Source organism: Emiliania huxleyi (assembly GCF_000372725.1).
Source record: "Emiliania huxleyi CCMP1516 unplaced genomic scaffold EMIHUscaffold_61, whole genome shotgun sequence".
In the NCBI taxonomy this organism is placed as follows: Eukaryota; Haptophyta; order Isochrysidales; family Noelaerhabdaceae; genus Emiliania; species Emiliania huxleyi.
In genome coordinates this window covers 172,199-196,855 of record NW_005197426.1, presented here as the reverse complement: position 1 = coordinate 196,855, position 24,657 = coordinate 172,199, and the positions used below count along the sequence as shown (strand labels likewise).

The following is a 24,657-nucleotide window of genomic DNA, read 5'->3' as shown; positions in this document are numbered from 1 at the left end:
GGGAGGAGGGAGGGGGAGGAGGGATCCTGGAAGTCGACCGTCACACGAACCACGTCCCCGACCGCGAGGCGGCGCGAGAAGGAGCGCGGCGTCGTCCCCGAGACCTGCACGTAGCCGTTCGAGCCAAGCGCGAGCAGCGCCCAGTTGGAGTCGGCCCACCGCTCCGACACGTTGAACCGGTCCACCGGCCCAGAGTAGCGGTACGGCGAGAGCGCCTGACGACGGAGGCTGTCACTCAAGGAGAACAGGGACGCTGCGCAGAGCCGCGCCGCGGCGAGAGCGGCCGTCGACAGCGTCTCGCGGGTGAGGAGATGCTCCTCCTGCTTGCAAAGCTGAGATTCGCCGAGATTGGCCGAGATTAGCCGAGACTGGCCGAGACCGGCCGCCTCCCACCTGCTTGTGCAGTGGCCCGCCGCCGCCCGCAGCGGGCAAAGGCGCCTCCTCGGCGGGGGCGGAGCCGCGCTTGTCGTACATGATGCCTACGACGAGCGCATCGGTGGTGGGCTACGGGGTGGGACTCCTTCGCCGCGCGCGGTCGTGCAAGCATGCACCGAGCCAGAGGCCGACGCCGTCGAGCTGCGGCAGCCGGACCAACCGGACACTCCACGAGATGGAGCGCGCGAGGCGCGACGAGAAGCCGACCGACGTCACCGCGGTGGCGACGCGGTACAAGCTCGGCCGCAGCGAGAGCTCATCCTGCTCCTCCGCCGCCTCGGCCGCCGCCGCCCTCAACCCATGTTGTGGACCGCCGAGGTGCAGCTCAGCGCAAGTGCGGCCGGCGCCGGAGAGGCGAGAGCCAAAGGCGGTGCCGCGATCGATGGCGAGCGAGTGCTTGGCGTACCACGCGGCCATGCTGCGCGCGCAGCCAACGCCGCTAGCGCCTCCGAGACCAGACGCGGCGGCGGCGTGAGCGGCAACTTCGGACCAGGGCAGGCTCGCCGAGACGGCGCGGCACGTCTTTGCGAGGTAGCACAAGTCTCGCGCCGAGAGATAGGACGCGAGGTGGGCAACCGTGGCGACCGTCTCGAGCAGCAAACTGTTACCGAGCACAGCTGAAGCCGCCTGCGGCGGCGGCGGCGGCGGCGACTGCACCGCTCCGCCGCCTCCGCCGCGACACTCCCAGAGCGGAAAATCGACCAGCACGTCCGACGGAGTGGGCGACGGGACCGCCGCCGCCGCCGCCGCCGCCGCCTCGCCCGCCTTGCCGGCAAAGCGGACGCGCACGTGCGAGTTGGACCTCTCGAGCCGCCGAGCGACGCTCTCGGACCCCTCCCCCTCCTCCGCCTAAAGTGGGCATTCCTGTCCACGCCCCTTCCGCCTCGTGAGCAAGCAGGGGGGTGGGCATTCCTGTCCACGGCGTGCACCACCAGCCGCCACCGCACGCCGGCGAGCCTACCCCATGACACCCCGCAGTCCGGCGAGGCAATGTCTGCGAGACGTCTCGGACGTGTCTAGGAAGTCTCACCTCCCGGAAGAGCTCGATCGGCAGAGGGTGGAGGAAGCTCTCGGCCGGCTCCCACGAGTCGCTCGCGGCCGAGTAGCCCTCCCAGCGGACCAGGAAGCGGCCCTTACGCTCCGCCAGCACGCGCTCCACCTTGTACAGCGAGCCGGAGGAGGAGGAGGAGGCGGCGGCGGAAGAGGAGGCGGCGGCGGAGTCGGAGGCAGGGGCGAGGAGACCACCGTGCAATGGGTCCAGGGGGCCACCAATCTGCCTGCCGCAGATGTGCCTGACGTGACGGCCGCGACACGCGTCACACGACAGGCCAGACGGCCAGGATAGTGCATCGGCGGAAGAGGAGGCGGCGGCGGCAGAGGACGAGGAGGCGGTGGCGGCGGTGGAAGAGGAGGAGGCGGCGGAGGAGGAATCGGCGATGACAGCGGGTGTCGCGGTGGTGGAGGCCACCGCGACCGGTACTCCTGACGGCTCCTCTGCCGACGACGGCGTCACTGCCGTCGTCTCCACCTTGCGCAGTGAGCAGTGGCCGCCACGGCCACCGTGCTTGAAGCCGCGCATGCAGAGAGGGTTCCGCTCGCACTGCAGCGAGCCAGAGAGAGGGAGTGCTGACGCGCGCTTTCCCCTGGGAGTCGAGGGCTTGGCAATGTGCTTCCCTCCGCGTCCCGCCGGCCGCCGCATGTCTGGCGTCAACTCACCACCAAACGCCCACTCTCGCCGGCACCGTTCCCGCCGTGCTATAGCCTGCTTCTCACGGATCCGGTCGCTCAGGACGAGCCCGGCGGACGTAGCTTGTGGCCTCATCTGCGCATTGCGAGCCAGCGAGCCAGCGAGCTGTGCTAGAGATTGGTTCCCCCTTGCGACACCGACACCACCCAACGCACGCGAGCGTGATGGAAGTGCTGTGAACGATGTTTTATATGTGAACACTCGGGGTCGTTGTCTTCGAGGGGGTGTGCCCGCGGCGGGGTCCGCGCACACACGTGAAACCCGAGAGCGTACACCCTCTTCATCCTGCGCAGTTTATGAGGTCGCGAAGGTATCTCTCGAGACTGAGACGGCCCCCCGGTCCCGTTCTCTCCACGCACCACGGAGAATCCACAACTGCGCCACACAAACCGCGCCGTCAGATCCCCACAACACCCAGCGCCAGCAGAGCTTGGACGGCAATGCTCGTTCTAGTCGTGCGGCACCCTCAGCCCCACATTGTTGGCGACGTGGGGCGAGCAATCTGGAGCCACGTAGATGTTGCCTGCCCCGCCGCAGGCGCCAGAGAGGCGGTTCGCCTCGTAGACGCCGCTGCCGCTCTCCGTGAGGTAGATGCCGTACGCGTCATCGTGGATCGTGTTTTCGCGCACGGTCGGTGCGCCACCCGTCTTGCTCTGCACGCCGTACTTTTTGTTTGCGTAGATGTTGTTGCCCTCCAGCAGCCCCGCGCCGCTCTGGTAGGCGATGAAGCCGGCGCCGCCGTTGTGGTGGATCCGGTTGCGCCGCAAGTGCGGGTTGGAGGGGCCCTCGGTCTGCACACCAGACCAGCCATTGCCAAAGATGTCGTTCTCCTCGAGCACGCCTGTGCCGTCCTCCGCGGTCAACACGCCGGCCTGCTTCTCCGAGTGGATGCGGTTGCGTCGAAAGAGGGGCGCCGAGCCCGACTTGATCTGCACACCGCAGCGGCCGTTGGCGGAGATATCGTTGCCCTCAAAGACGCCCGCGCCGCGGTTGTAGACGACGATGCCGGCCGAGCGGTTGCCGCGCAGCCGGTTGCCAACCACGCGTGGCTCGGACCCCTCCTCGACCTGCAGCCCTGACCAGGCGTTGTTGATTATGTCATTGTCCTCAAAGTGGCCGAGCCCCTGCTCGTAGACCCATACGCCAAACGAGCGCTCTGAAAAGATGCGGTTGCCGCGCAGCTCGGGGCACGCCCGCGAGCGCACCTGGACGCCCCCCTTGCCGTTGGAGGTGATGTCGTTGTGGCGCACCACCCCGCGTCCGTGGTTGAACGAGATGAGCCCGGCCGACTTGTTGTCGTGGATGTAGTTGCGCAGCAGCGTCGGGTTGGAGCCGCCGGAGATTTGTACGCCTGACCACCCGTTGCCCCAGATCTCGCTCCCCTCGATCAGACCCCCGGCGGCGGCGCGGAACCAGCAACCCGCCGCCGCGCCCGAGTGGATGCGAGAGCGACGCAGGCGGGGCGACGCCGTGTCGGTCACTTCAACGCACAATCCCGAGGAGGAGGAAACGTCGCAGTGGGAGACCTCGAGCACGCCGCGCGAGCAGAGGAGGCACGAACGGCCCAGACTGCCCGTCTGCCGGAGCGTCACGTTCTCAAGCCGCGCAAAGGGCGCCGTCGCGTGCAGGGTGTGGTTCCGCGACGACGTGATGACCACGCTGCCGCCGCCAGCCTGCGGCCCGCTGCTACCGACGATGGTCACCGGGATCTCGAGCGAGAGGGACTCGCGGTACACGCCCGGCCGGACGAGGATGCAGCTGCCTGTGGGCACGCCACGGATGCGTCATGGGCATGGCATGGGACGCAACCGGCGGGACGAGGGCGGTAGTTGCCTGGCAGAGCAGCCCGAAGCGCAGACGAGATGGTTGCGTGGTGGCCGCGCACGCTGGCCGCCTTGTCGACGATGAGAGTGGGCAGCGCGAGCGACGCATGGAAGAGGAGCGACGGCTCGAGGAAGGAGAGCAGGTGCATGATGATCTCGTCTGGCAACGGAAGAGGCGTTGCCGGCGTGCGGAGGAGCCGGCACAACCACGCATCGTAAGAGCCCTGACGCTCGCGGGCCCCGGGCGGCGGCAACGGCGGCACAGCCGCGAGCTCCAGCTTAGGCGGTGAGTGACCAGGCTGGAGGAAGCCTGCCGTCGACGCCGGCGGAGCGAGCAATGGCTGCAGCACCGGCGGCGGCAACCGCGGCCGGCCTCGTATGGGTGAGCCGTGCGCGCGCCGAGCGATGGCAAACGGAGCGGAGCCGAAGAGGCGCAACGGCATCGGCGGCGGCCGGAGCGGGAGCCGTCCGACCGCACCGAGGTTCCCCAGCGCCGCCTTTGCCTCGTGGCCCGCAGCCTCGGAGGGCGGCGCCGTTGCCTCAGCCTCCTTTGCCCCAGTCTGTTGCGCCCGCCGCGGCCAGTGCGCGTGCGCCGCCGGCGGCGACTCCGCACCGCCACCCATCCGGCCGGGCGGCGTGGTCAGACTAAGCAGCCGTGGCGGTGACGGGGGCGACAGCTGTGGCGAGTGCTCGCCGTGCGCCGGCGCCGCCAGAGGCAGCATCAACGTGCGAGGCTTCAAGGGCGTCCGGCCAGGCTCCGAAGCGGAGCCCCCCATGACGGAAGTAGGCGTACGCCGCTCGGCAGAGCCGTTGACCAGCCCGATTGACCGGTCGGCGGCCGCCCCCAGAGCCTTCTTTTGCGGCGCGCGGAGCGCGGGCCGGCCTGGCTCCTCCGCCGCCGGGCACAGCTGCTGTCGCGCAGAGCTCACCGCCTCGAGCAGCTGCGTAGGTGGGGCGCGGGAGGGCAAGTGTTAGTGTGCAAGACACGTGGAGGCAGCGGGGGAGCGCGGTCGATGCAGCAGAGACAGCAACAGAGTGGCTGGGAGGCGGTGGCTAGCAAGAGTAGCCACCATATCAGGTTGGGTGTGGCATGGTAGGTCTCTCCAATGTGACCTGCGCAGACAGCTCCTCGCAGTGCTGCGTCAGTGGCGCTGTCGCGACCATCGATACGGCGCGGTCGAGCGCGGTGCACGCGTCGCCGATGCTCCCCGCGTTTGCATGCGCCGCGGCCAGCTGCATCTCCTCGCCCACGAGCACGCGCAGGCACTCGCAGTGCATCACAGCAGCACCGGGCAAGGCCAGCGCAGAGCACTCCTGAGCGAGGCAAGGAGGGCATGGAGCGGCGCTGTGGCGCAGCCGTGCGCGTAGTGGAGGAGGGCCAGGGCGAACGCGCGCGAACGAGGGCAGTGGCGTGCCTGCGGTCGCATGATGCACGCTACTGCCTCCTCCGAGCAGCCCATGAGGTCGGCGGAGTCGACGTAGTCGACGCGCATTCGCAGCAACTCTGCTCTCGCCACCGGCGAGTCCAGCGGCGGAGGTTGGACGAGGATTGGAATGAGGCAAGCGTCGCCAGAGTGAAGGTCGCCGAGGAGCACCTCGTGGCCCGCCCCCGAGGTAGTTTCGGTCTGCTCAAGCAGGGTGTAGAGCCGTTCGAGTTTGGAGCCACCAAGCGGCTCGACGACAAGCCTCGCGCCTTGCGCAGACGCGCCCCAGGGGCTGCGCCGGTCGAGGGGCGGTCTGACGCGCCAGCCGAGCCCGCACCCTTCCAGGCGGCACACCTGCGTCGCGGCCGGCCGCAGCGGCAGGCTCGCCTCCAGCGACGGGCCGCTGCCGCTGCTCTGCGCAGGAGCGTAGACTGCTGCCATGACCAGCACGGGGTCGGATGCGCCGGCAGGCAGAGCGCCAAATTCGACGAAGCAGCTCAGCTCGACTGCCATGTCGGAAGTGGCGAGCGCGGAGTGCGCGTGTTGAGATGGGGGGAGGGTTGCAGAGTGCGCAGCGGGCAGACGTCGCGCGTTCTTGTCTGTTACGGCCTCTGCCGTATTCGTCGTCCGAAAGCAGGCGGCGGGCTCCCGTCGCGGGCTGGGGGCGAAAGCTCTGTCCTGAGGGAGGGTGTAGAGGATGTAGAGTGTAGAGCGCTGTAGAGCTGTAGAGATGTAGAGCGCTCTGGAGCGCTATATATAGAGCTGTAGAGCTCTACATCCGGCGCGTGACGATGTGAGTCCGATGTAGAGCGATGTAGAGCGCGATTTTGCTGATGAGTTTGGTACATGTAGATAGAGGCTCTACAGCCAAACCGCCGGGAAGGCAGTGACTCAAAGAGGTCGAGTCGCACTAATGGGGTGTCTCCGAGCTTACTGGAGCTCTGATGGACGGCCCTGACTATCCCTGACACACAGACAGAGCGTCACTCTGACGGCACACAACACCCTATAACTGCGTCATGACCAGCCTGCCATGCGTCGCCGGTGCCGCATTCGTCGCTGTGCTTCTTTAGCAGGCGGTGGGACTGTCGGCTGCGAGGACGGTCGCATTTGCGCGAGGCGAGGCGAGCATTGCTGCGCGTTGCATGCGCCATGCCTCGCGCCAGCGCGTGCGGGAGCTCCTGGCTGAGCGTTGAGTCCAGGCGAGTTGCGCTGGCCACTATCGCTACGCCGAGCCGAGCTGACGCGCCGAGGCGCCGGCCAGTCGCAGCCGTGAGGCATGCCACAGCAGCAGAGGCACCTGCCACCCATTGGGCGGGCAGACAGAAGGCCAGGGCAGCACTGGCAAGTGCAACGCGCCTCATGGCTCATGTCGGAGAGCGACCGTGCCTCGTTCGCCGCTTATGATGCAGAGTTTGTTGTAGAGATTTCACTGCGATTTCTCTCTCTCAGTGTACGTTTCAGTGTATGTAGCTCTTACGTACATTCCCGGAGGTGGACTGCTGACAGGGTTTGAGAGAGAGATTTGTTTGTTGTCAGGGTTTGCGATGAGGAGCGACCCGAAGGGTTTCTCGGAGGTTAGTGCACCACTAACCCGCCTTCGCTGTTGAGAGAATCAATCAGGCAGAGAAAGAAAAAAGGGAGAAGAGGAATGGGGAAAGGGTTTCATATTACTAAATAAAAAAATCAAAAAGGCTGAGAGTCGCTTCACGCGGGCGGCGCCGCTGCGTGCGCCGCCTGCCGTAGGAATCCTATCTTAGCCAACACCAATTCGATGCACATTTGTGTGCAGATGCTCTCCTTCTTCGCGTTGTGCTGCCTCGCACACTGCGACGCTCTGCGAGCCGGAATGATGCTTTGCGACGTGCCTACGCCGGCGCTCCTGCTTGACTGCACGACAGCGCGGCAGCGTGGTTTGACTGCGGCGGCGCTCAATGCGTGCCTGGGCAGCGGTGACAGTGGCGGCCTCTCCGACCTCGTGTACGTGCACTGCAGCGTGCTTTCAGGACGCAAGCCCCGCGACGGCGCGATTGGCTCCACGACAGTGGCAGGCGCCGACTGTCCATCTGCGGCGCCCGACGCCTCGGTCGTGCTGGCCAACCTCGACGCCACGCTCGAGCAGTGTGGCGGCGCGGGCGCTTTCCTTGGGCTCGGCGTGAACAATCACTATACCGGAGGCTACTACTGGGGCCGCTCCTCAGGGCCCGGCGCGGCGATGCCTGCGCCTGGGGTTCGGGTGGCCGTAGGGGCGGCGGGCAGCGTGGCGCTCCTGCGCGTGGCAAACTCGAACGACGGGAAGCGGTCGGAGTGGTGCGAGTTCCTCGCGCCGGGGGACCAGTGCCAGCTCGTCCCCGGCAACGTCGCCGCCGCGCTCGACCGCTTTGGCCCCCCTCGCCAACTGTCCTCCACATGCTTTGCTGGAGGCCTCTCGGAACCCTCTCGGAACCCTCCTCTAGGGACCCTCGTTGGCATCACACGCGACGGAGACCGCGGCGTGCGGGCGGGCGCGGAGATCTAGACACCTGACAGACACCATCCTTTCTCTCGCTTCTTCACACCAGCCGTCCTCGTAGCTCTGGTTTTCCCGCGAAGTTTAGGAGGACGAAGCCGCGCTCCGCAGCCTCGGTGTATGCTGCTTAGGCGCAGAGCCCGTGGTGGAGGCGGCTTGGACGCGCCGAGCGGGTCGCCAAGGTAGTGCAGGCGAGTGGGAGCGGGCGCCCTGGTCCGCGCCGTTTGACGACGCTGAGGGGCGGAGGGAGCCCAAGTCGGCCGCCGACTTTTTTGAGCTGTGGGCCAAGTAAGGTAAGGTAAAAGGGTCCCCAGACCCCAGGCGGCCCTCCTCCAAGAAACAAGAAATCACTGAGCGCCTGACTTCGCTCGGCGTAGAGACGCAGGCGCGGCCGCTGGACCGTCCGCTAAAGCCGTAGCACTTAGCTCCCACTTCCTCACTACCTCGTATACCTGCTGCATGGCTCAATATCTCATCACGCGCACACCTCTCTCGCTCACCTCCCCCCCCCCCCCCCCAGTCCCCTTGGCATCGCATCGCATTGGATCGCGCCGCCTCGCCCCCCCCCCCTCCTCTTCTCTCCTCTCCTCACACTCCTCTCCTCTCCTCTCCTCTGACCTCTCCTCCTCGTCTCGTCCCGTCTGTCCTCTCCTCTCCTCTCCTCGCAGGCCGCGTCCGTCGTTACTATATCACGCCGGGGCCAGCAGTCCCGTCGCCTGGGGCTCGGCGTCGGTCGTGCCGCGCGTACCCGCCTCGCTGGCCGCGCGACGGCGTGGTCGGCAACCTGTGGGGGCTCAAGGCCGAGGCGTCGACCTGGTTCGGACGCCTGTGCCACCCAGCACCCTCCACACACTACACACTACACACAGTGTACTAGCACAGCTCTGCGCCGTGAACCCTCAATGTCAATACTCGAGCTTCCTTGTGCTCAATCGTGTCACGCGCCTACGTCCCTTGGCCAGCGCCCTCCCTGCGAGGACCAGCCAGTGTTTTGATCCTTTTGTAAAGCCATTTATGAGAGAGAAGAAACCGCGCTGATGTCCTCAAAGAGTCAGCAGAGAAAGAAGAGCAGGTGCCGGGAGCGCTCCTGGCTTCACCGGAAGCGCGTACTGGCCATCTGCGCCTGCGGCGGAACGCCAAAAGGTGGAGGCGATCCGGCAGGAAAAGCTCGACGCCCTCCTCAAGGCCGGTGTGCCGCAAAAGTACACCGCCGAGCTTCGTAAGCTCAAGGTTTGAGCACACGCTTCAGGTGTCGGGACGGGGCTTAAAGGGCATGTTGTATGATGCTATCGCTGGGAGCCTTGTGCTGCGAGTGTGCGAGACTCTGGTCGTGGAGAGACTAGAGGAGTGTGTGTATGTAAGTAGTGAGTGAGAAGTTCGGACATTTCCTGTCCCGCGACGATCTTACATTTCACCTTCCCTTTTCGCGCGCCACAACACACGCGGCCACCCAAAGAGGGTGCCACCCTTGCTTCACGGCTCCTTCGCGCGCGCAAACACCCGTGGTGTTAGAGTGTGTGCCCCAGAGTCCCGGAATCCCAGTCCCGTGCCCAGTGTAAAAAGAAAGAAAGAACGCCGACAGCCCCAAGGGAGAGAGGCCGGGATCACTTGGAGCACTTGGAGTGCGCTGATTAGCTCCCCGGCCCTGGGTGTGAGGTTGCCAACTGCAGTCCAAGTGCTCCAAGTGAGGAAGGTAACCGGTGGACGGGAAATTCATACGCTTACTTTTGCCTCCACCAACCAATCCCGCAGGTAGGCGCTTCCATTTGATAGCGCATTTGGCGGCTGCTGCTGTAAATCTCTCTCTCTGCTGCTGCGCATCGCCATGAAACTCTCTCTCGCCACATGCCATGACCCATGTGTTTGAGCGTATATATGAATATATGTTTTTGGGTCTCCAAAAAGAAAGAAAGGTAGAAAACATACAACCAAGGGAGGGATGGGTCTGCGTTTGGTTTACTTCTTCCTCCTCATCATCGTCCGAAATCGTCCGAAAACACGATCGACGGGGCACACGATTTACCGGAACACCGATCGACGGCTCTCTCGTTTCGTCTTTTGCACAACAATCATGCTGGCTATCGCGTGCCTGACCCTCGCTGCTCCCGTCGAACGTGCTGCCTCCTGGAGTAACGCGCTGTCGCGAAAGGCTTTTTTAGCTCCATTTCTGTCCAATCGCTCGCAGACCATTCCCACCCATCCATCGAGGGCGGCACACGAGTAGCATACTCGAGTACGACTGACCCGTCTCCGGCCGTGTCTATGCGTTTGTAGGTGCGTTTGGTCCTCGGTGCGCCCGCTCTCGCTGCGTCGCGCGGGAGATGTGGCATCTCTGCTGCGTTCAGAGCGCCGGCCGGAGCTGAAGCCGACGAGTTCTCTGACGAGCAGGAAGCTCAGCAGCTGACGCGTCAGCGCTTTTCATCAGCGACGCGCTGCGCTTTTCCTTCCCTCGCCGGCGCCACCAACCAGCACCACATCTGAGAGAGAGAGAGAGAGAGAGATTTATTTGTTGTTAGAGAGATTTGATGCCACATCTGAGGAATGTGGGAAAACGTGCCTTTGGCTCGCCAGGTGAAAGTCATTTTCCCTGTCGCGTCAACAAACCCAAGTGTGCTTTGCGTGTGTAGTACGTCTGCGAGTTGCTACTTTACCTTCTCCAACCGGCTAAAAGCCTGCCCGTCGCCCCCCCCCCCCCCCCCGCCCCCGCCCCCACCCCCCCTGCCCTGCTCGGACAAACTGGCGCACATCCCTTCCGCTGCCGCCGCAACAGGTGAGAAAGAGCGCTACTCAAAGCGATGAGCTTGCTCATCCCGGAGTGGTTCGACTCCACACAAATCCGAGACGGTGACGGGCGCTGTCTCGATGATCTCAGGCCCAGTGAGGTAGTGCGTCAGACCTGTCCCGGATCCTGCTGACCAAGCTCCTCTTGTAGCTCGATCGGTCACACCGCCATCGCCGTCGGGGAGAGAGGGGACGACACTGCTTCGGCAGCGTGCACCTCGATCCTGTACCGTGTTTGTTATGACCCCCCCCGATGAACACACCAGTGAGGGAGGGCGAGACGATCGAGGGGTCCCGTACCACGCGGAATCGGCCCTATCCAGTGCTCAAGTGCTCAAGTATGCTAAAAAGGTCGGCAAAAACGGCGGGCGCCCGCCGGATCGGTTGGGGACAGCGTAAAACAATGGCGCCGGCTCGCGCGAACTCGCGGCCACAGGTTTCTGAGCGCCTCGTGTTGATCCCAGCCATCTACAAGAACAGCACGACTGGCTACAAGAACGTGGCCTACGACCGCTGCAGTAAGAAGTTCAAGGCGCAGGTGCGGGATGGCGGCAAGCATGTCCACCTCGGCTACTTCGACACCGCCGAAGAGGCGGCCACCGCCTACGCTCGGTCAGAGTACGGCCGCGCCGACGCCGCCAAGCTGCTGCAGCCCCGCCCTACTACCACTGCCGCTGGCGCCGAGGTGATACGGCAGGCGGAGAGGGAGGGCCTGACTCTGGTCGCCAGCAGCAGCAACAATAGCGGCTACAAAGGCGTGATCTTCAACCCGAACCAGAAAGGCAGCAAGAAGTACAAGCTGCAGGCGAGGGTTGGAGGCAAGCAGGCCACCCTCGGCTGGTTCGCCACCGCCGAGCAGGCGGCGCTCTTCTACGCTCGCAGGGAGGCGGGCAGGGACACCGGCAGCGATCTCACCGCGCCGCCGCCGCCGCCGCCTCCTGCGCCTTCCTCTGCTGCTGGCGCCGAGGCAGTCCGGCAGGCGGGGAGGGAGGGCCTTACTCTGGCTACGAGCAGCAGCAGCAATAGCGGCTACAAAAGCGTCTGCTACCGCCCGAAGAAGCGAGGCAGCAAGAAGTACAAGCTGGAGGTGACGGCTGAAGGCAAGAGTGTCCACCTCGGCTACTTCGCCACCGCCGAGCAGGCGGCGCTCTTCTACGCTCGCAGGGAGGCGGGCAGGGACACCGGCAGCGATCTCACCGCGCCGCCGCCGCCGCCGCCGCCTCCTGCGCCTTCCTCTGCTGCTGGCGCCGAGGCAGTCCGGCAGGCGGGGAGGGAGGGCCTTACACTGGCCACGAGCAGCAGCAGCAACAGCGGCTACAAAGGCGTGACCTTCTACCCGAAGACGCAAGGCCGCAATAAGTACGTGCTGCAGGTGAGGGTTGGCAGCAAGATGACCCTTCGCGGCTGCTTCACCACCGCCGAGGAGGCGGCGCTGGCGCGTGCGCGGCACCTGTGGGACGCAACCGTCCGCTTGCTCGAGCCGCAGCCGCAGCAAGCATCGCCGCAAGGCGTAGCAGGGCCTTCTGAGGCCAGCTACGAGGAGGAGGACGGCTTCGACCCGGCGGACACTGCCGACGCCACGGCTCGCTCGCTGCTCTCCGAACCGCCGCCTTCCGCGAGCGAGCAGAGAGCGGCGAGGCGGCAGGCGTGCGCAGTAGAGCATGCGAGGGCGGAGGCTACGGCGGCGGCGGCGGAGGCTGCAGCGGCGGCGGGTGCTGCCCCGCCATGCGACGACGAGGTGGAGGTGGAGGCAGCGGTAGAGGTGGAGAGCGATGAGGAGAAGTCGGAGATGGAGGCTGCCGCCGTTGCGGGCGTGTCCGCGGCAGCAGCAGCAGCCGAGGAGCGCCAAGAGTGCGCCATTTGCTTGGACGACCTCAGCTCGCACCCCGAGGCGCGCCTGCAGCCGCGCAACCCGAATGGCTGGGGCGCCACGCGCTGCTGCAAGAACCTCTTCCACTACCGCTGCCTGCATACTTGGCTCAACGACGACAGCGAGGTCGAGACGAGCCGCGGGATGGAGCCGATCAACACGGCTTGCCCTTGCTGCCGAGGCTTCGTGTCGAAGTCGAAGTCGCGGATGCTGGCCTAGGACGAGTACCCGCAGCGACCCACGTGACTTGATTTTTTTGTAGTTTTCGATGTTAACAAGAGCGGAGCACTTGGAGCACTTGGAGCACTTGGAGTGCAGTTGGCAGCCTCACAACCAGTCGGATTTATTTTTTGGGTGGTGCGCTGGAAGCGGTGACAAGGCCAGCGGCGTTCGAACTGGCAGAACCCTCGACCAGTTTCCACGTCACAATGATGCGGCTCGTCTTGCTGGCCAGGATCCTCCTCCTTCTCTGCCTCGCCGCGTCTCGGACTGCGGCGGCCAAGGCCAAGGGGAAGAAGTCCGACGCCGCGGACGAGCTTTTGTACCTCACCGACAGCACACTCGAAGTAGCACTCGAGGCGCACCCTCTGCTCCTCATCTCGGTTTCGGTGCCGGGGTGCGGCGTGTGCGACGCCGTGGACAAACGGCTGCGCAAGGCCGCGCCGGAGCTGCGCGTCAAGGCCAAAGCTGCAGTCAAGCTCGGCCAGCTCCGGATCGACTCTCCAGACAGCCCTGTGTTGGGGCGAATCGTGCAGGGTGCGCTGTCGCTGCCCAAGCTGATCGTTTTCCGCGAGGGCGAGGCGCTCGACTACACCGGCGACGACTCCAAGGAGTCCATCGTCAAGACGATGCTCGCGCTGGCCTCGCGCGACACGGTGCAGACGCTGCGCTCGGTCAAGCAGGCGCAGAGCCCCAGCTGGCACAACGACACAGCCTCGGTCAAGCAGCTGGCACAACGACACAGCCTCGGTCAAGCAGCTGGCACAACGACACAGCCTCGGGCCCCGACGCACTACCTTCCGAGCGCGTCCCGCGCCCGCAGGCCGAGCGGTTCCTGCACCTCGACTCGTGGAGCTCTCAACACGCGGACGAGGAGAAGCCGCCGCGCGTCGTCGGCTTCTTCCCCTCAAACGCGTCCGCCGCCTACCCGGTCTTTCGCGACACGGCGCGCAAGGCTGCAGGATCTTCTCTCCTGTGTATGGGATGCTCCCCTGAACCTTCAAGGACCCTTCCCATAGGCGCGCAAGCTGCAGGGCCTCATCTCCTTTGGAGAGTGCTTCGACGCAGCGATGCAGCGGAAGTTCCTCGGCGCGCCGGCGAAGAAGGCGAGATCGCACGAGATCGAACGAGATCGAATGAGATCGCACCAGATCGAACGAGATGAGCCGGGATCGCACGAGATGGCCTGACATCGGCTCGCCGGCGGAGGAGGCCGCCACTCCGCAGCAAAGCAGCAGGCACGGAAGAGACCGCACGGGAGAGACCGCACGGGAGAGGCGATCGCTCGCCCTCCGTTCGCACGGCCGCGGTGTGCTCGTCAGCTCGCCGGGGCACCGCGCCAGGAGCCGAGAGGTCCGAGATTGACCCGCCGGTATACCCGAGGCTGCGCACAGCACCAGCGCGAGGCCGTGTTTTGCCGTTTGCCGGGGCCGCTCCTCCCTTCCCGCAGTTGCACTTGAGGGCGGTGTGGGAGACACCCATGGGAGACACCCCACGCCGCACGCGACCAGTGACGCGGCTAGGCATCCTCCTAGGCCGTCCTCCAGCTGGTCAAGGCGGACAAGCGGGAGAGGAAGCTCACCTACCAGGGCCCGCTCGCGCAGCCTCCTCTCTCGCGTTGGGTCGCGACGCACTCCGTCTCGCTCGTGCAGGACCTCTCGACGGAGTCGTCGATTGAGGCCGCCGCCCTCCCCGCCCTCCCCGCCGCCCTCCCCGCCCTCCCCGCCCTCCCCGCCCTCGCCGCCGCCCTCCCCGCCCCCGGCGCCTCCCCACCCCCACCCGGCCCGCCCACAGTCGCACATGGCGCTCGGTGTGCCGGTGTTTCTGCTGCTGATGCCCGACTCGTACGAGGACGAGCTCACGGAGATGATGGTCGCCTTCCGCGCTGTCGCCTCGTCGGTGTGTGCACCACACACCACATCCTACACCACATCTGACACCACACTCGTCCTGTCGACCACCGTACTCTACCATCCCACGGCGGCTACGGCGGCTTCGGACCATCTCAAGCGCCGGCTGCAACGCTGTAGGTGCGAGAGCGGCTGCTCTTCGGGTACGGCTTCAAGGACACCGAGCCGTGGCCCGTCTTTGCGCAGCAGCTCGGCATCCCCGCCTCAGCAAAGGGCGCCTTCTGGATGATCGTCGGCAACGGCATGGACGCGACCGGGCGCGACTGGAGCACGGCTTGGCTGGCGCCCCCGTCGCTCGGTTTCCAGATCTATGCGATGGAGGCGCGCGGCGACGAGACGGCGGAGGATGTGACGCAGGCAAAGGTGCAGGCCTTCGTCGACCGCTTCCTCAAGCAGGTGGGTGGGGGGGGAGAGAGAGAGGAGAAGAACAGTCAGTCAGCGACTGGACACCGGCGCGGGGGACAGGAGAGAACAGATGATGACGGCACACATGACGACACACAGGAGCGACACACAGTCCACACGCAGACAAGACACTCAGCCGGCGGGGCTGCCACTCCTCCTCTCCTCCTGAGCGTTCGGCACGCATCCCCTCGCAGGTGGACGAGATGGCGCCGCCGCAGGTGTGGGAGGGGGTGGTGGAGGAGGAGGTGGAGGAGGAGGCGCCTGCGGCGGAGGGGGGCGGCGCCGGCGAGGGCGGCGGCGCGGGCGGCGGCGCGGAGGCGGCCGAGTACGACAAGCTGCTGCGCAAGCGGATCGGCGAGCTCCAGATGAACTTCAACTCTGGAATCGCCAACCTGAAAAAGGCGCCGAGCGACCACACGAGACGCCGAGCGCACCAGCAGTCCCATGCCATGCACACGTCCCGGCACGGACGACGGGACTCGTGCGAGTCCCCCGCCCGAGATCGCCGGAGAGCACCCGAGATCGCCCGAGATCGCCCGAGATCGCCCGAGGGTAGGCGCTTGACGACCTGGTCGACTCGCCGCACCTGATCAAGGGGCGCGCGCCCGGCATGATCCAGACGGTGAGCACGATGGAGACGAAGCTGAAGCGGGACGTGCTGATGCTCAAGCGCGAGCTGATGGACATTAGCAAGGGCAAGCCAAAGGACGAGCTCTGAGCCGTAGGGTGGAGGCGGCGCCGGCAGCAGACCCGGGTGCACCGGCGGCGTCCCGTTTGTTCTCGGGACGCGGCGCGCACGCGCCCCTGGCTGCGGGCGGGGGCGGGGGGGGTCGGCCGGATCGTTTTTGTGTGTTGTATCAGGTCCCCAACTCCCCATACACAAAGACCACTTAGACTTACTTAACCAATACGTGGCTGAGTGTTCCCAGCGATTGTAGGAAAATGACGGGACCACTTGACGGTCGCGGCCTTCCGACTCGCGCCTCCGCCTCACTGGCACTATTGTAGCCCTGGCCGGTGTGCGTGCGGAGTTGAAGTTCCGGAGTAAAAATTCGAACGCGTTCTCTCACGGTGACCAAAAAATGTCCACCTCAGAGGCACCTCCGGAGGCAGGCCGCCGCACGCCGGCGACACAGCTCCAGCTGTCGAACTGACCCGCAGCTCCTCTCAGAGCGGGAACTGTGACGAAAGTTGACTGAGGCGGTTGTCAGGAATCATCATACGGATCACATGGTGGCTCTCTCATGACGGGAGACCGCCCGACCACTCCTGGGTGGCACTGCCACCGGTGTCACTCGACGTCCTGTCGACAGCGTGCCGACAGCGACACAGACCATGTGGGACGCGTCGAGTATCGACCTCTACTGCTTACCCAGCCTTCGAGTGTACCCTGGCTATGGTCCCACACCTACTGGTGTCCACCTCAGAGACCGCAGGAGGTCATGAGGGTCGATGGGAGTGCCAACCCCACAATGCCTAAAAACCCAGCCCAGTAAATAGACTTTTGATGAATAATCGCAAAAATCGGTCGTGCCCCGGGATTCACCTCATAAGCTCATATTACTACTCTACGGCTTTATACAAGACATAACCCGCGCGCCGCGCCACACAGACACACCTCGCATGCGACGATTGCCACCAGTCGGCACCGCGCGGGCCAACCTCCGACCCTGGCCGCGTGCCGCAGGCGCAGCGCCCCCCCTACCGTTTGACGAAGAGGTAGTAGCCGCACATGTACTCGGCGCCGCGGTTGGCCGCGAAGGCCTCGGCGCACGAGAGGTAGAACATGCGGAAGCCCTCGTAGAAGGGGGCGCCGTACTTTGCGACGAGAGCCGCGCGCTGCGGCTCCATGCGCGCGAGCCTGCGTCGAGGATGCGCCAGTCTCGGGGTACGGACACGGCCCCGTGCGGTGTCTTCAGCGGATCGAGTGAAGACTAGGGCTACGGAGACAGCGAATACAGCGGAATGCAGCGGAATGCAGTAGAATACGCGCCCTCTCGAGTGCTGGTTCGGAGCGCACGCGTCCGTACTCCCCCCGTACTCATCTTCATCTAGGAGCGCAGGCCAGGCGAGCAGCGTCTTTGCGTAGCCCTCGCCGCTCACCGGCGTGACGTCGGCGAGGTGGAGCGAGGGCGGGCAGAGGTGAAAGTACCTGAAGGCACATCAGACGTGTCTCGGGCGCGCGTTGGACGTGGCCCGGAAGTGTCTCGGAAGTGTCTCGGAGGTGTCTCACTAGGCGGGGCTCGGTGCGGCATCGGTCAGCGGCCCTCGCCGAGGCGCCAGCGAGGAGGCGGCGAGGGCGGAGGCGGCATTTGCGGCGGTGGCGTGGGAGGCGGCGGCGTGGGAGGCGGCGGCGTGGGAGGCGGCGGCGTGGGAGGCGGCGGCGTGGGAGGCGGCGGCGTGGGAGGCGGCGGCATTTGCGGCGGTGGCGTGGGAGGCGGCGGCGTGGGAGGCGGCGGCGAGGGAGGCGGCGGCGTGGGAGGCGGCGGCGTGGGAGGCGGCGGCGTGGGAGGCGGCGGCGTGGGAGGCGGCGGCGTGGGAGGCGGCGGCGTGGGAGGCGGCGGCGTGGGAGGCGGCGGCGTGGGAGGCGGTGGGGCTGGCCGCGCTGGTGATGGGGGGGCGGGGGGAGCGGGCAGAGGACGGACGAGTTGAGAGAGATGATCGAGCCGCCGGTGAAGAAGTTCCTCCCCATCCACGAGTCGGCGTCGACGAGGTATGATGCGGACTGGTGCAGCAGCGAGTGCACGAAGAAGCGACCGCCCGGCCGCAGCCGCGCCGCGACGGCCGCCAGCAGCTCCTTGGGGGGCGCGAGACGCGCCGAGATGAGCTGATGTGAAGGTGGAGAAGCGAAAGGAAGGTGAGGTCCGCCGAGACAGTTGGCGGTGGCGGCGCGCCTTGATGTTTTGCGCGTGCTCGACGGTCTCGATTGCGACCGCGGCGTCGAAGGGAGCGCAGCCGGCGGGCGCCACCTCGCGTGCGGGAGGCGGGGGGCGCTGGTGGCGGAGGGTAAGGCGCGGCCGCCGATGGTCGTGGCGGTCAGCTCTGTTGACTGTGGATGAGGGATGAGGGGTGTGGCTGGCGGCGGGGATGCTGGCGGCGGGAGGGCGATGGGGGTGTCGCCTTGGAGGTGGCCGGGTCGACAAAGAGGGCGTAGTCCTCGACGTGCACGCTCACGTTGGCCAGTCCGCGCTCCGCCGCCGTCTTGGCCACGTACTCGATCTGCTGCGGCGAGTTGGAAAAGGCGACAAAATGCAGCTTTGGGAAGCGCGCCGCGTTCGTCAGCGTGAGCGAGCCCCAGCCGCAGCCACACTCGAGGACGCGCGAGCCGGCCGGCAGCGAGGCGAGGCCAAGCCGCTCCTGGTACGTTGCGAGTGTGAGCGCCTCTGCGTCCGCGAGCGCCGCCGCGCAGCTCGGAGGGTCGCTCGTGCTCGCTCCGCAGTTGACGGGCCACTCACAAGCCGAGTACTTGAGCCGCGGCCCGAGGTGCGCGACAAAGAAGGCGGGGTCGTTGGCGTACAGCTGCTCGTTGGTCACCTCGACCTCCGTCGTGACGGGTGCGCGAGTGCGCTCCTGGCGGTCGAGTTTGATCTGCCGGACGACCACGTCGCCGGAGCGCATCCGCCAGCCGACGAAGAGGTAGAGGTACCAGCGGACAAGCACTCGGACGACGGGCGTGGGGAGGTATGGCTGCAGGTAGGCGACGAAGAACTCCGCGAGCTCCATAGTGGACACTGGGATCACAGCGGGAGGAAAGCGGCGTAGGTAGGGTAGGTGTTCGCCCTCCCGACGGGTTTTTGTTGGAGAGTGTGAACTCAAACCTACTTCCTGACCGTAGCCTGACCGTCCTTGTGTAACCGTGTCTCATGTTTGGTTTGTCCTGCCGCGCACATTGTCATGCTGTTGGGTTTCTCCTGCCGCGCACATTGTCATCGACTTGTATCCGACTTGGTGGTTGTGGTGATGTAGCGATGGTGTGGGTCTCTAGTGACCTATACAGCTCCTCCGTGTTCCGTCTCCTGACATGGTACCGACCGGTGAGTGCACGGAGTGAGCAGTGCGGCACTGAGGCCGACATGAGAGCTGGTGCGGCACACAAGCGAGATGTGTTGCCGCACAGCATTTCCGGCTTACGCTCGATACGTTGGCTGGCACCATGGGCACCTGCGCGAGCCGTGGTGATTGGCTGGGCACAGAGGCTCGGCGCACGGTGGCACAGCGGCCGCCAACTGCTTGGCTCGGAGGCTGAGCAGAATGAGTACAACCGCAACATCAACTTGGGTGCTTGCGGATCTTCTGCGACAGAGCGCATCTCCGCCAGCACTGCGGCTGGGTGGACACGAGAATCCCCTCTTTCTTCTCCTTACCGGTCCGTTCTCCTCGCCTACGGACCACCATCGCAGCTGCTGCCTCCGCTACCAGCTCTCGGGCTGCTGCAACGGCAGTTGCCGCAAAGATCTCGCACCGAATGTGGACCCTGCCTTTCGCCGCCGCTACTTCCGACGTCGCCGCTCGACACGACCGGAGCTGTACGCGATGAACACGCGACGATCGACACGCCCTCTCTGCCTTGTGTGGCGATTACCACGTCGTGGGGGAGTGTTGGGCATCTGTTCGACGTGGCAATGCCACTCTACCTCATTGCTGTCTCTTCCTCGTCTCGCCTCCTCGCGCTAGCCCGTCCCGCTGTCGAACGCCTCTGGCAAGAAGTCCAATGCGCCTCTACGAGCGTCTCTGCCGTCTGGACGCCTGAGTCTGAGTCTGCCATCTCCGACGCCTTCGCCATCGATGCACCCGTCCTCGGAACCTCCGTCCCCGAGGTCTTCGATGCACTCGATACCACCCTGCTTAAGATCGTCGACGAGCATTCCACTCCGACTGGCGACGATTTCTTGCTCTGGCATGCCCGCTTGGGCCACTTCAGCAGAGACAGGGTGGTTGGTGCACTCCGCTACAAAGGTTACGCTTTTCGCCCTGGCAGTGATCGTTGCATCTGCGACGCGTGTCTCCTCAATCGTCGCCGCAAGGGCCATCCGAGTCACCCAACCAACCGTCGCGTCTACACGTACTTTGGTGAGCGAGTCGCGTCCGACCTCAATGGCCCCATCAAGCTTCTGCCCTGGAGCGTTCACAAGTTCGTGTACGCCATCAACTTCGTCGATTACTTCTCCGGCGTCATCGCCGTCTACTTCCTGGAGAAGGGCGATTCCGCCGAAATCCTTGGCGCAGTCCGTGCTTTCCTCCGTGACCATGCTCATCTCCTCACCAAGACGCGCAGACCTGGCATCATCGACGAGTGGCTCACCGACAACGCCAGCTACTTCACGTCCGAGCTGATCGACGAACTTTGCACCGTCCTCGCCATCCAGCACTTTTTCTCTTCTCCCGACATCCACGAGGGGAACGCCGTCGCCGAGCGCTGCTGGGGGACTCTCCTCAAATGCACGCGCACCGCTCTCGTTCATGCTGGGGGGGACAAGGAGTACGTTCAGTTCTGGCCCTTCCTCTTCAACCAGTTCGCCCGCGTCCACAACTTGCTGCAGACGAACAGGGGGACCAGCGCTGAGCCTCGGTGGCTGTCACCGATGCAGATCGCCATCGGCTACCCTCGCGAGTACAGCCTCGAACGCTTCAAGGTCATGCTCTGCGACTGCACCTGCGTCCTCCCCGAGTCGCTTCGCGGGCACAACCTTACCCCCGCTCGTCTCAAGGGCATCAACCTCGGCCACGACCCTCGACGCTCCAAGTACCTCGTCTACATCCCCGCCGTCCGGCGCATCATCTACACAGCCGATGTCTCCTTCGACGAGCTCTCCTTCACCGTCCTCGGCGGCCCGTGGCGCAACATCAACGTTCGGGGCATTGAAGATCGTCCTCACGTTCCTGATGCGCTCATCAACGTCAACGCGGCGAGGCCTCCCAACGGCCCAGTCGCCGCGCAGCAACGGGGCGCCCCCGCTGCCGCTCCCGCGCCCGCCGCTCCCGCCGCGCCCGCTCAAGCCGCCGCCCCGCGACGCTCAGCCCGGATTGCAGCTCGCGGCGCGCCATGACCGAGCTCCACAACGAGCTCCTGTTCATTATCTCCCCTTTCTCTCTCTCCGCCCACTCGGCCGCGCTTTGACCCCTTCACTGGATCATCTTAGCGCGCAAGTCTTGCCAACAAGCAAGACCATCCTTCGCGAAGACGCAAGGTTGGACGCTTAGCCAGCCCCGCGAGACGCCGGCAGGTAACCGGCATACCTACGCTCAGACACATTCACACTCTGCTGTTGTTGTCTGCCGCATCCTCATTCATGAAGACTGCGGAGACAATGGGGGAGTGTTGGAGAGTGTGAACTCAAACCTACTTCCTGACCGTAGCCTGACCGTCCTTGTGTAACCGTGTCTCATGTTTGGTTTGTCCTGCCGCGCACATTGTCATGCTGTTGGGTTTCTCCTGCCGCGCACATTGTCATCGACTTGTATCCGACTTGGTGGTTGTGGTGATGTAGCGATGGTGTGGGTCTCTAGTGACCTATACAGCTCCTCCGTGTTCCGTCTCCTGACAGTTTTTCCCTCTTCCACGCTGGAATTTTCAGAAAAAGAATTTAAACAAACGAACTCTCTCTCACAGCACTTAGCACACAGGCTCGACACAGAAAAAGAATTTTTTCGCGCGCTGCAACTTTCATACCACCTCGCGGTCTTCCCACTCTCGTCGTTCTTTCTCTTGTCGCTTCTTCCTCTGTCGCTTCGCTCCCCTCTGCCTCGTTCTGCGACGACGCCGCTGCCTGCCGATCCCTTGCTCTCGCCTCTCGGCGTAACTCTGCCCTCCTCGCGGCATATCCTGGCCCCTCGAGTTTATCGAGCTCTCCTCGCGCAAGGATGACTCTTCTGACGCCCACTGCGATCATTTGCCGCCAAGTCATATCGTTGCTCAGGTCCACGTTGTGTTTGAAACCGACCGATTTCTCTCTTGTGGCTTACGAGAGAGCCATTTGCACGTTGGCCGGGCTCGGGTACTAGGCTCTGAACGCGTCGGCGGCTCTGGCCACGATTACTCCCGCAGGCCCGCCAATGGGCGAGCCGGTGCTCCTCCTCCCTCCGCCCGAGGAGCTGGATCTCGACGAGCCGGAGGACAGCTATTACGCCAACATTCGCTGCGCCCTCCTCGTGCTCCTCCTCCTCGCCGCGACGCAGGCCGGAGCACTCGTGTTCACCCGCCGCTCGCTCGGCCCCGCCAACGCCGACGACAGCCGCGACTCGGTCCCCGTGCTGATGTGCGCGCTGGCGCAGGGGCTGACGTGGGCGCGCGCCGCGCTCCTGCTGCTGCTGCTCGGAGGCTGGGTCGACGCGCTGCCCCACGCCGTCGGCGCCGCCTCGTTTGTCACTTCGTGGGTCGTCACGCCTTTTGCGTACCTGTACCACGAGGCGGTCGGCGTGGGGTACGGATGGGGAGCGAGCGGCGTGGTGTCGCGCGCGGCTGAGGCAGCCGCCGTGCTCGCCCTCCTCGCCGTCCTGCTCCACGGCATCCTCTCGCTGCTGTCGACAATGCTGCCGCCGACGCTGCTCAACCTCTCGGGCATGGCGGCTCCGGCAGCCGCAGCCGGCGGCCGCGCCGGCGGTGCGGAGCTGAGCGGCTCAGTCGGCGCCGCCGCCGGCGCGCCCTCCCTCGACCAACTTCTCTGCGTGCTTGCTGGCCTTCTCGCCGCCGTCCCTAGATGCCGCATCTAGACTCGCCGTATCCCGACTAGCACTCGAGTGGGCGTATCCAGGCTGCACTCAGCTTGCAGCTGCACACGCTGCGCTCGTACCCCGTGTGTGCGCGCCCTGACTCTGGCGGCCTTCATGGCGCAGGCGACCATCGCCTCGTTCGCACGCGGCGCGCTGTTCGCACTCAACCCGCCGCCGCCGCGAGCGGTCGGCGGCGGTTGCGGCGGCGGTTGCGGCGGCGGCGGGGGCGGCGGCGGGGGTGGCGAGGACGTCGGGGGAGGGGATAGTGGTGGTGGTGGTGGAGGAGGAGGAGGAGGAGGAGGAGGCGGCGGAGGCGGCGGGTGGCACAGCCTCTCTGGCACGCCCACGGCGCTGTCGGCCTCGGTGGCGGCGTCTGCGAGGCGGCACCGGTGCGGGTGGGTAGCAGCACGGTCCTCTGTGTGGCGCGCCCTCTGTAGCACGCCCTCTGCTCTCTTCTGCTCGAGGGAGGCATGATGCTAGCAGGCAGAGGACGGGGCTGCTCGTGTCGGGCTGCCAGTAGACAGACGGATGCCCGGAAGGCTGTGGTCACCGGCGGCTGCTCGCTTCACGCCGACGCGTGAGTGGACAGGTGGGCGGACGACTCCGGCTCGCCGCTGCTGCGGCACGGCAGCAGGCTCTAGATGCTGCGCACGTGTCCGCGCACTCGCGCGAGCCCTCGGGAGAGAGAGCCTCGGGAAAGCTTGCATTCGACTGTGGCACTCGACTGTGCACGGACAGACACACGCACGCTCCGCGGAACAGACACGCCCGCCCACTGCCAGCCGCTTGCGTGTCTGTCTACCGGCAGCCCGTGTCCCCGCCCCGCTGACTCTGGTGCCCCCCCCCCCCCCCCCGTTCACCCGCCCCCTCCAGGCGCGCCTCTCTCTCGCAGCGGCTCCGCCTCCTTCCTCGAGGCCTCCTCCCTCTGGGCCGACAGGCGGACACTTCCTAGACACTTCCTAGACACTTCCTGGACACTTCCTAGACACTTCCTAGACACTTCCTAGACACTTCCTCGAGGCCTCCTCCCTCTGGGCCGACAGGCGCGCGCGCGTAGATGCGGGACAGCCGCCTGCATCTCGGGCACATGCGCATGCACATCTCATCTCGGGTGCATCTCGGGTGCAGCTCGGCTGCACCTCAGCGAGGGCTACGTGCTCACGTGCGGCCGCCTGGCGCCCTCCCACACCGCAGGCTTCAGCGGCCGCCCGCCGCCGAAGCTCGCTCCGACGGGCGATCGCCGTGCGCGTTGGGCCAGCCCTTGGCCGCGGCTGTGGCGTCGACGGACGCGGAGGCATGGGCGGCATCGGGGGAAGCGGCGGCGGCGGCAGCGGCGGCGGCGCCATCATCGGCAGCGGCGGCGGCGACAGCGGCGCTGACGGCGGCGGCGCAACAGGACGGGCCAGGCAGCGTTGCTGCGGCGGCGGCGAGGGTGGGCGCGCGGTCGCGAGGGGGCGGCGGCACGGCGGCGGCGGCGGAGAGGTTGGGCGGTTGCGGCGCCGGCGTTGCCGGTCTGTCGTCTCTGCTCGCTGCGCCGCCTCCGCCGCAGCAGCTGTCTGCGCGCGTGGCGCGGCGGCTGGCGGCGGTGCGACGTCTCGGGGTGCGGGAGGCGGGGTGGGTGGGGCTGCGGTTTGGGTGCGGCGTCGTGTGGGCAGCCTTGGTGCTGCAGGAAGCCCGCCCCCCCCGCCCCTCGCCTTCCTTCCCGCCCCTTCCTTTGTGGCCCCCTCCCTGGCCCCGATTGTGGGGCCCACGTTCTGCTCCTCCGCGTCGGTGCCGGAGCTGGCGGGGAGGGAACCGTCTGTGCCCCCACTGCCTTCTGCCTAT

At 65.9% G+C, this 24,657-nt stretch overlaps 7 protein-coding genes across 7 annotated transcripts in view; 4 read left to right on the top strand and 3 right to left on the bottom strand.

Annotated features, from left to right (window-relative positions):
* Nucleotides 1-2,014, bottom strand: part of EMIHUDRAFT_214416 (hypothetical protein) — a gene marked incomplete at both ends in the record, with an annotated part of 2,550 nt that extends 536 nt beyond the window's left edge. The window contains 6 exons of the mRNA XM_005763956.1: nt 39-215; nt 394-479; nt 552-1,023; nt 1,225-1,284; nt 1,466-1,567; nt 1,910-2,014. Coding sequence (XP_005764013.1) covers nt 39-215; nt 394-479; nt 552-1,023; nt 1,225-1,284; nt 1,466-1,567; nt 1,910-2,014 — 1,002 coding nt within the window. The remainder of the gene's footprint in view (nt 1-38; nt 216-393; nt 480-551; nt 1,024-1,224; nt 1,285-1,465; nt 1,568-1,909) is intronic.
* Nucleotides 2,015-2,631: 617 nt separating this feature from the next.
* Nucleotides 2,632-3,723, bottom strand: EMIHUDRAFT_67369 (hypothetical protein; the record flags this gene model as incomplete). Its single annotated transcript, XM_005763955.1, has 1 exon — nt 2,632-3,723. A coding segment is annotated over one exon (1,092 nt), but the record flags the coding sequence as incomplete, so codon positions are not given.
* Nucleotides 3,724-7,221: 3,498 nt separating this feature from the next.
* EMIHUDRAFT_214414 (hypothetical protein) lies at nt 7,222-8,230 on the top strand (the record flags this gene model as incomplete). Its single annotated transcript, XM_005763954.1, has 2 exons — nt 7,222-7,788; nt 8,027-8,230. The coding sequence occupies 2 exons, from the start codon at nt 7,222-7,224 to the stop codon at nt 8,228-8,230; spliced, it is 771 nt and encodes a 256-aa protein (XP_005764011.1).
* A 2,892-nt stretch (nt 8,231-11,122) lies between these two features.
* EMIHUDRAFT_214413 (hypothetical protein) lies at nt 11,123-13,998 on the top strand (the record flags this gene model as incomplete). Its single annotated transcript, XM_005763953.1, has 7 exons — nt 11,123-11,559; nt 11,746-11,806; nt 11,972-12,373; nt 12,458-12,789; nt 12,969-13,527; nt 13,632-13,739; nt 13,828-13,998. 7 exons carry the CDS (start codon nt 11,123-11,125, stop codon nt 13,996-13,998), a joined length of 2,070 nt encoding a protein of 689 aa, XP_005764010.1.
* A 1,101-nt stretch (nt 13,999-15,099) lies between these two features.
* On the top strand, nt 15,100-16,000 carry EMIHUDRAFT_437567 (hypothetical protein). Its single transcript, XM_005763952.1, is given in 4 exon segments — nt 15,100-15,114; nt 15,318-15,448; nt 15,525-15,675; nt 15,680-16,000. Coding segments are annotated over 3 exon segments (435 nt in total). The 5' UTR covers nt 15,100-15,114; nt 15,318-15,326; the 3' UTR covers nt 15,842-16,000.
* Nucleotides 16,001-16,617: 617 nt separating this feature from the next.
* Nucleotides 16,618-18,920, bottom strand: EMIHUDRAFT_437566 (hypothetical protein). The gene is made up of 6 exons (XM_005763951.1): nt 18,244-18,920; nt 18,018-18,092; nt 17,769-17,920; nt 17,189-17,275; nt 16,701-16,984; nt 16,618-16,668 (listed from the first exon to the last, which is right to left on the bottom strand). The coding sequence occupies exons 1-5, from the start codon at nt 18,844-18,846 to the stop codon at nt 16,825-16,827; spliced, it is 1,077 nt and encodes a 358-aa protein (XP_005764008.1). The 5' UTR covers nt 18,847-18,920; the 3' UTR covers nt 16,618-16,668; nt 16,701-16,824.
* A 427-nt stretch (nt 18,921-19,347) lies between these two features.
* On the top strand, nt 19,348-21,295 carry EMIHUDRAFT_357715 (hypothetical protein). Its single transcript, XM_005763950.1, has 2 exons — nt 19,348-19,896; nt 20,947-21,295. The coding sequence occupies exons 1-2, from the start codon at nt 19,746-19,748 to the stop codon at nt 21,168-21,170; spliced, it is 375 nt and encodes a 124-aa protein (XP_005764007.1). The 5' UTR covers nt 19,348-19,745; the 3' UTR covers nt 21,171-21,295.
* Nucleotides 21,296-24,657: the final 3,362 nt, after the last annotated feature.

Coding starts and splice junctions, on each gene's coding strand:
- EMIHUDRAFT_437566 (XM_005763951.1), bottom strand. CDS start 18,846: ATGGAGCTCGCGGAGTTCTTCGTCGCCTACCTGCAGCCATACCTCCCC. Junction 18,093..18,243: donor TCGACCCGGCCACCTCCAAG/GCGACACCCCCA, acceptor CCCGCACGCGAG/GTGGCGCCCGCCGGCTGCGC. Junction 17,276..17,768: donor TCGATCATCTCTCTCAACTC/GTCCGTCCTCTG, acceptor ATGTGCCTTCAG/GTACTTTCACCTCTGCCCGC.
- EMIHUDRAFT_357715 (XM_005763950.1), top strand. CDS start 19,746: ATGCCACTCTACCTCATTGCTGTCTCTTCCTCGTCTCGCCTCCTCGCG. Junction 19,897..20,946: donor TGAGTCTGCCATCTCCGACG/CCTTCGCCATCG, acceptor CCTTCACCGTCC/TCGGCGGCCCGTGGCGCAAC.